The sequence below is a fragment of the Diplodia seriata genome (assembly GCF_021436955.1).
Source record: "Diplodia seriata strain FDS-637 chromosome Unknown scaffold_12, whole genome shotgun sequence".
In the NCBI taxonomy this organism is placed as follows: domain Eukaryota; kingdom Fungi; phylum Ascomycota; class Dothideomycetes; order Botryosphaeriales; family Botryosphaeriaceae; genus Diplodia; species Diplodia seriata.
In genome coordinates this window covers 702,592-716,056 of record NW_027117319.1, presented here as the reverse complement: position 1 = coordinate 716,056, position 13,465 = coordinate 702,592, and the positions used below count along the sequence as shown (strand labels likewise).

Genomic DNA, 13,465 nt, shown 5'->3' with positions numbered 1-13,465 from the left:
AGTTAGGCATAGATGAGCTAGATCGGAGTTCCACTCCCCATGCGGATACAATTTCTCCCGCCCAGGCTCCGCCCAGACCTTCCCCTTCCCTTCCATGCGCCACCGCTCACTGCAACCTATCCCGATACAGCCCCTCATACCTTGCCACCGCCTTCCCCCCATCCGTCAAGCTCCCCAACCCCACCCGCGGCTGCACGCTGTACAAGTCCGCCGTCCCGTAATCAAAGACCCCCACCACGTTCCGCATAAATGGCACCCCCAGGATCGCGTCCGCGAACACGCCGTTCCACGTGCCCAGCGCGGCCCTGCACATCTGCGTGCCGTTGATGACGGGGTGCGCGCTCGGGATGATTAGGTCGAGCGGGTCGACGGCGAACCAGCGGTCGTCGTCGTCGTGGTCGGCGAACTTCAGCTCGAGCAGCTGCGGCGTCGCGCAGTCGAAGTAGACGGCGAAACCGTCCTGCACGATCGTCGGCCCAGCGAAGAGCGCCGCGGCGGCGGTGAATTCCTGGTAGCGCAGCAGGATGGACTGCGCGCCGCTGTCGAGGAGGCTGATGTAGCGGCCTTGGGCGTCGATGGCTGTTGTTGGCCGGAGGTCGTTAGTGGCGGGTGTGTGTGTGTGTGTGTATGAATGATGGGTTGGGGGGATGATCGGTGGGCAATGTGGTGCTTACAGCTTTCTGTGAGGTTGATCTCGACGCCGTTCAGACGCAAGCCGATCAGCTGTGAGGTCCAGGACTGCGTTGCGAGAGGGGCGTCTGGGTAGCCGTAGCTGTGGTTAGGGTTCGTCAGCATCTTGTTGCCAATTTATGAAAGGAGGAGCTTACTTGGGTGTGTCGATGACTTCGTTGTAGGAGATTTCTCCAATGGTGGCAACGTCTTCGATGGCGCCGAATGTCAGTTTCCCAGAGGTGGAACCGGGGTCGCCCAACCGCGGCAGAGTCAGCGAGAATAGGGGCTCCTCTAAAAGACCCTCCGTGATCATGGCATCAACTGGAGGAAGCCGCTCAAAGAAGTAATAGTTGCGAGAGAGGTTGCGTGGTGAAAGACCAAAGATTCCGCCAAAGGAACCGTTTTGGAATTCGCCTTGGCCCGCGTAATAGAGGAGAGCTGGCGGCTTCTGTTAGCTTTCAGACATGGAAACCAGGAGAGGATTGGACGTACGGGTGGCCAGATCGGGAACCGCGATGCCGCCAAAATCAACGGTCATGATGGACTGGTTGCCATTGACGCCTGCAACGCCGACAACAGTGCCGAAGGTCTCATTTGCAACGATGACAGTATCGTTCTATAGTGTCCGGTCAGCGCCATGGAAAAGATCGGGAGCCGGGATCGGTCATACACTAATCTGGTAAACGCTGCTAAGGTAGCACCCACTGGTTGGGTCAGTCGTGCTGCATTGGTTTGATCCAGCAAACAGATCTCCGGAGCCGGTGTCAATGAGGACCGGAATGGTTTGACCATCAAAGTCAATGTCAACCTGAGCATGGCGCGTAAGAAGCTGCACGCTGGAGTCCCTCATGTAGACTTACCGTGTAGTATTGGTCGTCGTTCCTGTTGGGTGGAATGGAAACGTCAAGTACGCCAACCTGGCCGGCCTGGCGCTTCGTCGGAAAAGCCAAGGACAGGCATGCCAGGAGGTTGGTTAACAAAAACAGAGCAAAGACATGTGTCGTCATAGCGATTGTGTGTTTCAGACTTCGAATGAAGCAACGAGAGAAGCGTTGTGGTAATCAACGCAGATGCAGCTCATTCAGTCGACGAGCAGTTTATTTATCACCCACCCCCGCTTCGATCGTCGCGATACAAAATACGAGATGGGTTGTATATACGAAGTGATTAGCCGACAAAGGAAGGTCCGTTCGAGCGGACTGCCAGAAACGAAGTGAAAGTGGGGGATGATGCGGGGGTTTCAGTCCACTATCGCCCAGCACCGGGGTGTTATTCTATTTTGAATCGCTGGCTGTCTTCAACTTCCGCCATCTTCTGACGCATACGAGGATGCCCTTAAGACACCCGGGCGCAAGACTTGGACCGGCCTCACGCATCGGCATTTCCACCCTTTCGGTCACGAGAGTAGACATACCACACCATGCACGGACGTGCGAAGCCTCCAGGGCCCATTGCAAGTGTAATGCGCGGTCGCACACTGACGAGTCCTGCAAATTGGTCGGGTCAGAGAATCGGTGACGCTGTAACGGCGTAGCTGCACAAGCTCAAGGATCTCGCAGTGGCGGCTTGAGCTGGGAAGGGGTATGCGGATGTTGGTGGAAAAGACGACTCCCTTGCCGCTATGGACCATGTCGCATTGTCCTTGTCGGAACTCGGCAGACTCAGATGGCCTGTCCTGGACGGTAGAGGTGAACGCTCCGCTTTAGAGATGCAGAGATGCATACTATCGTACCAAATCTTGAATTGGAAACAACGGACATCAGGCTCGGTACCGCACCCTCGCTCTAGATCTTGATGAGTGATTCTGCCGCCGAGCACAGACTCCCGCTCGTTTTGTAGAAACGCTGTCTCCGTTGATCCAACGGCGTGTCCGCGTGCGTACCGACTCGGCGCCACAACCGCCCCCGGCTTTGTCCAATTCGCTTCCCCGAGCTGCGCTTACACCATCCCGCCACTCACAACGTCTTGAATGATTACCGTTCCTGTATAATTCTTAGGAAGCTTCGTAAGGCTTCGTGGGAATTAAGCCGGCGCTAGCCGTTACGGTACACGATGGTTCGGGGGGTGGTCAAATGTATTTCGCTCCAGCTTCAGCGTCAATGGCTGCAATGCCGCTGCGCTGGCTGATGTGGCCGTGAGCTTGAACGACTGATACTACTTGACCACTCCACAGGCCAGTTTCAGGGGTCAACCTGTCAACCCGCAGGATACCGGAAGAAGCGCCGATCGCGGCTCCTTTGCTCCAATCCGGATTAGCAATTGCTCTTGGCAACGCTACAGGATTTGTTCTAGCCAATTTGAGCGTGTCACTAACTAGAAAAAATTTCCGGCAGCGGCCGCGGCTGGAAGAAGAATAGAATATAGACAGCAGGTTGGGAATTGCCGAGCTCATCTCCACCGCAACTACTATTTATTCGCTGCTTCCCCGAGCGCTGTTTCAACGCAGCGTTCGGCAAAACAGCCAGTAGCTATGGTCACACCATACTCGTTTTACGCGTGGGCGGTGTACACCACGCTGGCCATCGCAGCCACCGCTTCCCCAGAAGCCACGCCAGCCGTCCTGGACATGAAGGGGAAGCATGTAGCCCAACCGAGAATAACGCCCGCCCCGTCACTCCACCACGCCGCCGCACTACACAAACGAGATTCATCCGTCGCCAGCTTCAACACGTGCGGCTTCATCAATTCGAATGCCGGTAAGTTCCAAGCAGGAAGGAGGAGAAGAAGAAGCCATACCCGCCAAGAAATGGAAGAAAAACTGACCACTCTGCCCCCACCAACCAGACTCGGCGCTCTACTGCGGCGGCGACTACACCTGCGTCTTCTTTAGCTCCTCGGCCGGCACGCCCGGTATGGGTGGCTGCTGCGCCACCGCGGCTGCCTCCTCCTCCTCCTCCTCCGCATCATCATCACCGTCATACGCGATGTGCAACTGGTACTCCACCTGCTACGACAGCACGCGACTCTCATCCATCACCCGCACCGACGCCATGGCCCTCCGCTGCACCGAGTCCGCCTCGCCGCGGTGCGCGTCGTGGACGTGGCCCGCGCTGGGCGTCGTCGATTTCGTGTGCACGTACTCTGACGACGATTACGCTTCCGACGACGCCACGACGGCGACGGCGACGGGCAATGGCAATTGGACGACCATCGCGGTGGCGGCGGTGGATACGTTTTTCAGCGAGCCGACGTCGTGGAGCGTGGATGTGACGTGGGTGCCGGCGAGCGCGCTGGCGGTGGCGCGGGCGGATGTCAACACCACGGCGGCGGTGGAGGCGCCGGCTGGTGCGACGGGGACGACGGCATCGGGGGTTGTGTCGGGGGAGGCGGAGGCGACGGCGACGGGGGCGAGTGGAGGTGGGAGCGGCGGCGGCGGCGGGGGTGGAGGCGTGCAGACGGGGGTCATTGTGGGTGGGGTGATCGGTGGGGTGGTAGGGTTCGTGGGGCTGGCGGCGGCGGCGGTGATGTTCTGCTGTCTTGCGCGGCGGAGGAAGCAGAACGGCGAAACGGGGCGGGAGGGTCGGCACGAGATGCAGGCGGTGGTAGACCCGAGTTACTTGCCGCCCGCGGAGGTGAGCGGGCAGAGTCACAGCGGTGGTGGTGGTGGCTACTACACTCACGGTACGGGGACCCGCGCGGAGCTGGATCAAAGCGCCTGGAGGTCCCGATCGGTGGAGATGGATGGGATGCCGAGGCCGGTGGAGATGGATACCAAATAAACAGAGGTTTTTTACCCGTTGGTGCTGGTTACGGATGTCTGCTTTGCACGAGATGTGGTGATGATGGGCTAGGCCTTGCTACCGGATGCATTTAAGTGCTGGTGTACGAGTCCGGCTTATGCCTTATATGGCGATTATTCTGAGAAATACTGATAATAGAGATGCTGGATTATGCGGGTTATGAGTGGGAAGAACATGGGGAGGGGGGAATAGTACGGGCTATCGTGAAGGAGTACATTGAAACGGACAAACCGATTCATCTGAGACGAAGATCAATACGGCGGATGCGAGATGACCTCTGGACGTTACAGAAGATTGAAGTGTATCCAACCACAAATTGTGGACGCTACTATCGCGGTGGACTTCTGGTAAACCTTAAGTCCTCTTGGACCACACCTCACCACTTGACCGAAATTCTTCCTCATTGACGGAGGCCGTGAACTGGGTTCGGCTTGCACATCGTGGTCGAAGTGGACGGGACGGTAGCCGCGGAAAGAAGGAATAAATCAAGCGACGCGCGAGAAACCGCCGGCCGGAGGAGCGCAGCCATCGGATGAATGGCGACGCGACAAGACCTCCTCCACTCCTCCACCACCATGCCGTCGTCACCAGAGACTTCCAGAGCACCTGCACCCGCACCTGCCGCCGAGCCGCTTGATCGCGTTGTCTTACGGCCCGCCCTGTCGCCACCGCAAAGCTCCGTTCCAGGCGGTCTCATCCGTCGCGTTGTGTTGCGCCACCCCGGCTATGCCGACGAGGCCAACGCGCTGCTCAGCCTCCAGGCGCCCGACCACCCCGCCGGCGGCCTACACCACGAAACAGCCCGTCTGGCCTACGCGCTTGTTGCCGATAACCGCTAGGATAGCTTTCTTTCCGATCCGACAGCGCCGCCCACTGCGACGCGCCCCGATGGCATCCTCCGTGCCCCCGAATACTATTTCCACCTCCCTAACCCCCCGCTCGAGCCGCCATACCCAGTGGTCCCGCGCTTTTCCGACTGGCGCTTCCCCCACCGCCAGCTGCCGCCGAGCTGGACCGCCCTGTCCGTCGACGTCTACTCCGTCCCCATTCGCTCGCAGCTGAGCGCCGCCATCAGCGCCCGCGACGCCACGTGCCGCATATTCGCCCACGGCGAGGGCGTCGAGCTGGCGCATCTGGTGCCCCGGAGCGAGTACGAATGGTTCCACCGCAACGGCATGGGCCAATACCTAATGTGGGACGTGCCACACTCCCTCGGGCACCTGCGTAAATCAAGTGGTCCGACGGAGCGTATCGGGGATGATTGGATTTCACTCCTCACCCCAATACCTCACCGGAGAAAAACACCCCGAAGGGTGGAAAAAACCGGTTTGGGCCTACCGGAAGAGCATCGCTACGACCGCGTAGACCCAGGATAAATCAAACTCGCTGATTCGGGGGTTCAGGCGCGCCATTATGATCCTTTTACGCCACTGAGTCACCAAGACTAGGACGGGTACGAGTACCTTGGGTCACGGTCACACGTGAGAGCCTGGCCTCACAGTCGAGCAGATCGAAATAAGGGACGTTTCGGCTTACCGCTCGTCGCCCGGAGGCTAGGAGACCGGCGCCGTCTTTTTGCTCAAACCATTCTTCACCCGAAGGCGAGAAAGCTGGTATGCCACGGATTGAAACTCCTGTGTTCGCGGGCCCGGGCGCCGAGAAGCCTTTGAACGGCGGAGAATCAAAGCCCACAGTCTGGATGCGATTGACGACCGCCCAAGCCGGGTTTGAGACCTGCAAGTCTTTGAGAGTGATGAATAACGGTACGATCATGACGGGATGCAATTGACGTCTGCCCATTCCGGGTTTGAGACCTGCAAGTCTGCTGATGTTTAAGGACGCGATCATGACCGGATGCAATTGACGACTGCCCAAGCCGGGTTTAAGACCTGCAAGTCTGTTGATGTTTGAGGACGCGATCTTGACCGGATGCAGTTGACGGCTGCCCAAACCGTGGTTATAGACCTGCAAGTCTTGCAATCATCATTAAGGATACGATATGAGGCTCGGATGCATTTGCGGAATGCCCAAACCGTTGGTTTTTCAGACTCCTCAGTCTTGCGATGCAGGTACCACATCAGAGCAGAGTTCATTAATGGCTGACTCACACCGTTTGATGGTTTAATGACCTTTTCAAAGTCAGAGTAGATCGATGATGAGTGGCGCCCGTCTCTCTCGGCTCATCTCGACCAAACTCGGGGTAGTGGTGGCCAAAGCAAAGCGATCTGGTGGCCAGCGCAGAAAGCCGAAACCGACGGATTTGGGAAACAAGGATCTGGCATGAGCGCCTCTGCGGGAACGGCACAGAGCCTTCACTCTACGCGTACCGGACTGCGACATTACCACATCAACCAGAGCGAGTCATGGTCAGGAACGATCTCGGCAACGAGGCTTGGTCTTAGGCAGAACGAACTGCACCTTTGTTGGAACCTTGCTGCAACCATCGAAGCAGTCTGGATGCAAAGCCAGAAAGCCGAAGCCCGAGAGACTCGGAGAGCATGGTCCGGGATGAGAGCCCCCGACGGAAACCACTCAACACCTTTGTGAGAAGCCATGCGGGATTGCGTAAATAAGTTACCCTTTTTGTGTGGGAGATCAACCTTGAAGGGAGCTGCTCACCCGAAGGGAGTCGTTACCCCACCAGTACAGGAACGCAGGAGCTCGAGGGGTAGGCAATCCGCTGAGATTTGTTAGCAGAATATCAAGGAGCTCATTGGAGGGGAGGGTGGTGGAAGCTGTGACAGAATGAGAAGTCCATGCTTCGAGTAGGACCGCCTTCATTCTTGACACCGGAGGCAACTGTCGGGTTGTAGATTGCATGGATCGTGTGGAACGGGATGGCGATGATCAAGGGAGTAACGGTCGGGTGACGCTGATGCGTTGGCTGGCGATGCCGGCGCCAACAGCGAATGCGGGGTGCTGGTGGGTGAAGTTTGCCTGGTCTGAATTATGAGGGGAGTTCGACAGTTGAGAGGTAGCACAGATGAGGAGTGAATCACTTGCCGTTGCTGCCAATGTCAAGGTGGGCTGTGAAACTGACGGGTGGGGAGATCGGGCTGCGGCTGTAGGTGCACGATGCCTTCCAGTCGAGCTTTGCGGCCGTATGAGCAAGTGTCCCGGAGTGGAGAGCGGTGGAGGCCAAGCGCGAGCAACGGATGAGCGACACGGCTGGTGGGTGGCGGGGGTTCAGAGTGCGGCTGCGGTCGCGGTTGCGTGATGAGTACTGCCGCCGTGTGAGCATAGGCCGCGAGGTAGTGGGGAGTGGAGACAGACAGACCGCGAGCAGTAGAGGTGAGCGGCACGCGGACGGGTTGGCGGCGATGCACGACCAGTCAGTGGGGTGGGTGTTGGCGTGTTGGCGTCTGGGGTTGACGTCGGGCGGCGCACCTGCCAAACCTGAACTCTGCCATCTGTGGGATCGCCGCTTCACCGCCCCCGGGCCGGCTTCGCCACACGTGGGACGCTGGCTCTACTCCAATCACGCTGTAGCTGCTCAATTTCCCATCGCCCATCAGCTTCGACGCGTCCGCTCGAATCCACGCAGACTTATCATTGAGTCGTCCACCCCGCTCCGGCAGACATCGCATGCGGTGCCCCACACCGACCGAGATATTTCTTTTCTGAAGTGAGTCGAGGCGAGGCGGAAGCTCAGAATTGTCCAACCAGCAAAGCGCACAGACACTACCCAGATGGCTGCCACCGGGAGGCAGCAATCAGACTCCATTGCCCTGCTTATCCTGCAAGAAGCCAGCCTGGAACGCGTCGAACGCGGGCTTCGTGATGGCCGCCACCTCCTCTTCCTCGACGCCACGCACCAAGCCGCGGCGCCATGTCCAGCTGGCAAGTACGCACCAGCGCCTCCAGCTCAGCCCGTCCACGCGCACGACCAGGACGCTGCCAACGGCTCCATCCGCCGCGGCCGCGTTCTCTATCAGGCAGGCGCTCGTCTAGCTGTCGTCGAGCGGGTCCAGCTTCACAACGAGCGGTAGGTCGACGCGCGCCGGCATGCTAGGGCAATACTAGCCCGAGAACAAGACGCCGTTAGTGACGGTAAAGGCTTCGGAGGTCGGCGCGCCGTGAGCGGCCTGCATTTTCAATGCACATATTTATGTCCGGATCTCGTGTTCAACTGCCAACACTAATTTTATAATGCAGTGCTTGTGTGGGGTAAACGCGGGCGTGCAATTTCTTTCCTCACCCGCCGTGCCGCTCTCTCGGCCACCGGAATCTTACTCTTCGAACAATGGTCACCATCGAGTGTGTCGGACGGAGACTGCAACATTTTCGTCGGGCGTTTCCGGTCAAAATCGAGAAGCTTCTAACCGTCTAAAGGAAAGTTCCTACTGTCCCCGCGTAGTTTGTTCACTGGCCGAGGTTTCATCTGCCAAACATAAGTTATTCGTGATTATCACAGTAATTTCGGCCAATTATCACAGTCACAGTGAATGCGGCAACAAGTCCAGGGAAATTTGATCATTCTAGAAGTAAAACTCCATACGCCAAAGTCTAATCAATCTACTGCATAAGCCAAAAGTTGAAACTGAGAGTTAAGGGGAGATGAATGTTATCAGTGCCGGATCCGAAAGCTCCCACGTCCTTCGTGTGCGGGACAAACATGAAGATGACCATAATGGACACAAACAAACAGCAAATCAGGAACAGCAAATCAGGAAAACAAAGACACAAGGGAACCAAGACACAATCTCGCAGCCGGATTCCTGCTATGCAGGTAGCCGCAGATGGCTGTCTCGATAGGAGAGCATAAAGAATACTCGCGGCGTATCAAACACCACCTGAAGCCACTCGGAACAAGTGCATGCCCCGGGTGTGATGGAACCGATCAAGCGTGGGGCTAGCCTACGACCCGTTCAGCCCGATCAACCTCCTCAACATCCACTGATGCTCCTCGCAATACTCGTTCTCAGGCTCAAAGGTCTCACCGCCACATCCCATGACCCCACACGGGCCGCCCACCGGGCTCTCATCGCCGTCAACTTCATCGCTCGGCTGATGCACGAAGCAGTACCCATTCGCAATCTCAGTCATGTTCCGGCACCTGCGCCCGCTGTTCCGGTGCACCTTGTCGCAGCGTGTCGGCACAACTGGGCACGGCGTCGGCGACGACGTCTCTTCCTCCGAGTGCCTGTTGATGGGCCGCCAGTGTCCGATGTACCGCGGCGGCGCGTTCGCCGCATTAGCGGCAACCGGTAGCCTGGTGCGGCGGGTTGGCGTCGGTGCGCCGGTGGGACGGTAGGCCGCAGGCCGCGGCGGCGTACGCTGCGGCAAGACGGCGGGGAGGGGCCGCGGCCGCATCCAGGCGGGCTTGCGGTGGCGCGTCTCGGCCTCAAAGGGCGCGGGTGTATGGCCAGCGGAGAGGGGGATCATGGAGCTTCCATCAACTTCGCGGCGGAAGGCTGGGTGCGCGGCGAGAGGGGGTGGGGGTGGCGCGTCCGGGGCGGCGGCCATGCGGGCCAGCTGGCGGGCGACGGCGGCCGCGGCGGTGGCGGAGTTCTGTTGGGTGGGAGACGAGGGGGAGGGGGTGCGACGGCGACGGCGGCGGTGGCGGTTGGCGCCCGGCGCAGGGGGAGGCGGGCGCGGCATCATCCAGGGTTGGATGTTGTTGGGGCGCTGGGCGCGGTAGGCGGCGGCGACAAGGACCTCACCCGGGGTGGCGGGGGAGGGTGGGACCGATGGAGGCTCGGGGGCCCCGGCGCTTGGGGTAGAGGATGAGTGCGACGGCTTAGGTGCCCAGCGGAAGGCGTCGGGGTTGTCGCGCTGCTGGCGCACATGAGTGCCGCAAAGACGCAACGTGGGGTTGGTGGCTCTGACAGAGCATTGGCCTCCCGCGCCAATAGCGGCCTCGCACCGTTGACTCTCCATGGCGGCGTTGTTCATCCAGATGGTTGTCAGTGCTTAGATATGGGTAGATGTGGGAACCAGAGGTTCCACAAGTGGTAGTACGATAGCAGAGGCTTGGTGCTGATACTTGGATGGCAACAGATGGTAAGGGACTATAAGTACTATGGTGAGGTAGACTTTGTTTCGAAAGAATATCTCATAACCGATGGGATGGTTACCCGATTTAGCCTAGTATGAGTGATGATTCTAAAGTTGTACACATACAATGTCCATTATACGCCTCTTCCAGAAGCCCGTCAAAGCTGTGCTAACATGGCACGGTTTGGTACTTGCAAACTCGAGTCCAGTTCGTTCTCACAGTGTCAATGAATCCAGTCATGTCAATCAAATCATGCAGAGCGAAAGGAGAGAAAAGATTTCACATCAATTAATATACTGAATGCATAACAGCATAGACTAGTGAATCCATCGTTTGCATATCCCGTATACACACCGTCACACTTGAACCGGCTGGGATGAAATTGCAGCACGATTAAGTGAATACCGGACAGAGAAGAAGTGACCAGCCAATCCAATACCCAGTAGTCCACGAAAAAGACATTGAGCATCAATGATGTTTGCCCGCCCTGGGACTCTGCTAACGGACCCTTTTAGCAGCGATGACGGAAGCAATACCGACGACCAGCAAGCAAACGAGCCCACCAATGCCAAACACCCAAGTCGAGCTAAGGTGCACGCCGAACTTGACGTCCATGCTCCCACAGACATTCCACCTCACGTGCAACATCAACCTGATGCCAGGCAGCTAAAGAGCCCCTCGTCAGCTCACGTCCAACTGCCTTGCTCGAAGCGGGGGTGGATGTACTCACAATCTCCAGCGTATAGCGGGAGCCAGCATTCCGAGGCATCTGCGCCGTAAGCGTCGTGGAAGCCGCAGTGGCGGAAGCCGGAGTCACAGAGGTACCAGCATGGGGATTCTGCGCCGCAGCAACGACACCGGGCTGGTGAATGAAACAGAACCGGCTGGAAGTCCGCATTCTCCGCACGCAGCGCGACCCATCTCTGTTGGTGGCGGGGCAACGCAAGGTTGGAGGGATCGTGCCCGTAGAGTCGCCGCGAGGAGCGGGGTACCTAGCAAAAGGTGATCTCATAGCGGAGGATGAAGTGGCACCGGTTGTACTGGCACCTGCCACAGCGGCCGTGACTGGCTGGTGCTCGGCGCACATGCCGTTGAAAGCACTCGTCCAGCGCTGGCAGAGGGACCCGTCTCCATTCAGACCGTGGCAGCGCACAGGAGTGAAATCGCCCACCGACGTGCCGCGCTCAGTGGCGGTCGAACTTCCAGAGGTTGAGCTTGCAGCCGAGGAGGATGGAGTCATGACAGCGGTGGTGTTGGCACTTGCGTCGCTGGGGGCCTCGTCAGTCTCGGCCGCCGGCTGATGCTCATTGCACAGCCCGTTGGCAGCGCTCGTACGTCGCAGGCAGTGGGACCAGTCGTTGTTCACGCCGCGGCAGCGCATCGAGTAGTTTCCGGGGGCAGGGTTGGTGTGTGAGGCGACGGTATGGCTGGTCGGTCCATTTCCAGAAAACGAGAACGGATTCGCCGTCGCGGGGTCTGAAGCGGTCGGGTATGCACTATTGATGAGCGCCCAGCGAAAGTGTTGTGGATCGACCTGGAGTTGATGCCGGTGGTGGTTGCACAGGAGCAAGTGAGGACCGGCCGATGGGTTACCGCACCGGCCCCCAAAGGAAGACTCGCCTTGACACTGGGGATTGTTCATGCTATCTCGGATGCGAAGCTGGAGGGTGACGTGGTAGTGGCTGGGTCCGAGGTGGTAGGGGAAGGCTCCAACACGAGTCCCGGGGTGAATCTTCGAGGTAGATGTTTAGGTTGGGAGGAAATAGCAGAACGAGGCGGGCTTAAGTGGCCTGGTCTCTTCTGTAACCGACTCGGGAGTGGACCGTGCGCTATCACCTTGAGGCGTCTCTCTAACCTCGAATTGGCGTGAAAGTCAGGCTAAAGTAAACTCACAACAAAGAAACTGACAAACTTCAAACAGACAAATGACAAGAAGAGAGTGTAATCTATAAAAGACATCCAGATGGCCAATGCATTTGCTGTTGAATTCAGCTTAACACAACGCTCAGACTAAACACAACGTCCAGAAAAATGCATTGTATAAAATCAATGATGGGCGTCAAACCCTATATAACCAATCGTCAAAGACACGATATAAAACCCCAAACAACTCTCATTCCGAGACACCAGCCCCAGGAAGGACAACCCTCCCCCTCCCACAAACCCCCTCAAAAACATACACAAAACTCAGCATGGCTTGTCCCGTCGCCACTCACGATGACCTGCCTACCGTGCTCAGCACCATGGACAAGGGCGTCCATTCACTTACCGACTACATCGGTACCATGCTTGGAGACGCCACCGCTACCCTCACCGAGATATCCGAGAACCCCGCTCGCTTCGCCTTGACGACGCTTTTCCCTTCCACCATCCACCGCCCCTACAAGGACGCGACGTGGATGCTGCGGCAGTTGTTCTGGGCCCTGAAGCACGCCGTCGGCATGACGACCAAACAGGTCCTAGCATTGCCTCGTCCGCTGACCAGGGCCGACGCAATGGAGGAGTTGGGGCTGCGGCTGCGGAGTAAGCTCTGGAGGCTGGAGCAGGCCTTGATTGGGTTCGGTGAGGGTGTCCGCAAGATCTGCGATGCGGGCATCAAGATGGCCAAGGCCGATAGGGAGGTGGAGCGCAAGGTCGACGGCTCAAAATACATGTTGGACATGTATAAGAAGGACCCGTGGTATGTCCAGGCGGTCAGGGCTTGTCCAGCGAGCTTGGAACTGTACCAGAATGCTGTCATGGAGGTTCAAAAGGCCATGACGGAGCTGGAGGAGCTGAGCGCGCAGTGCAAGAGTGTGTAGGGAACAGTCTCATGTCTGGACATTCTGTAGCATAAGGTTGTGGTTGTAACGATCACGCGTGTTGTCCCACCTTGGGGTACAGCTACTTGCTATCTACGACACACGACGGTCCGTATTGCGCTTTTCTGGTTTCCTTCTGGGTTTACGCAACATCGATGGCGCTGTTCTTTCGTTTAGACTTGCATGACTATTGTTTGGACTCTTTGTTGATATACCTTTCTTTTTCCGCCCGAGATTGATTGTCCACCTTTGTT

The 13,465-nt window shown here is 57.9% G+C and overlaps 2 protein-coding genes across 2 annotated transcripts; one reads left to right on the top strand and one right to left on the bottom strand.

The window, feature by feature from the left end:
• Nucleotides 1–106: 106 nt before the first annotated feature.
• On the bottom strand, nt 107–1,679 carry SLS55_010348 (uncharacterized protein; the record flags this gene model as incomplete). Its single annotated transcript, XM_066781732.1, has 6 exons — nt 107–579; nt 675–772; nt 828–1,086; nt 1,165–1,288; nt 1,343–1,480; nt 1,533–1,679. The coding sequence occupies 6 exons, from the start codon at nt 1,677–1,679 to the stop codon at nt 107–109; spliced, it is 1,239 nt and encodes a 412-aa protein (XP_066628015.1).
• Nucleotides 1,680–12,602: 10,923 nt separating this feature from the next.
• Nucleotides 12,603–13,211, top strand: SLS55_010347 (uncharacterized protein; the record flags this gene model as incomplete). Its single annotated transcript, XM_066781731.1, has 1 exon — nt 12,603–13,211. The coding sequence occupies one exon, from the start codon at nt 12,603–12,605 to the stop codon at nt 13,209–13,211; it is 609 nt and encodes a 202-aa protein (XP_066628014.1).
• Nucleotides 13,212–13,465: the final 254 nt, after the last annotated feature.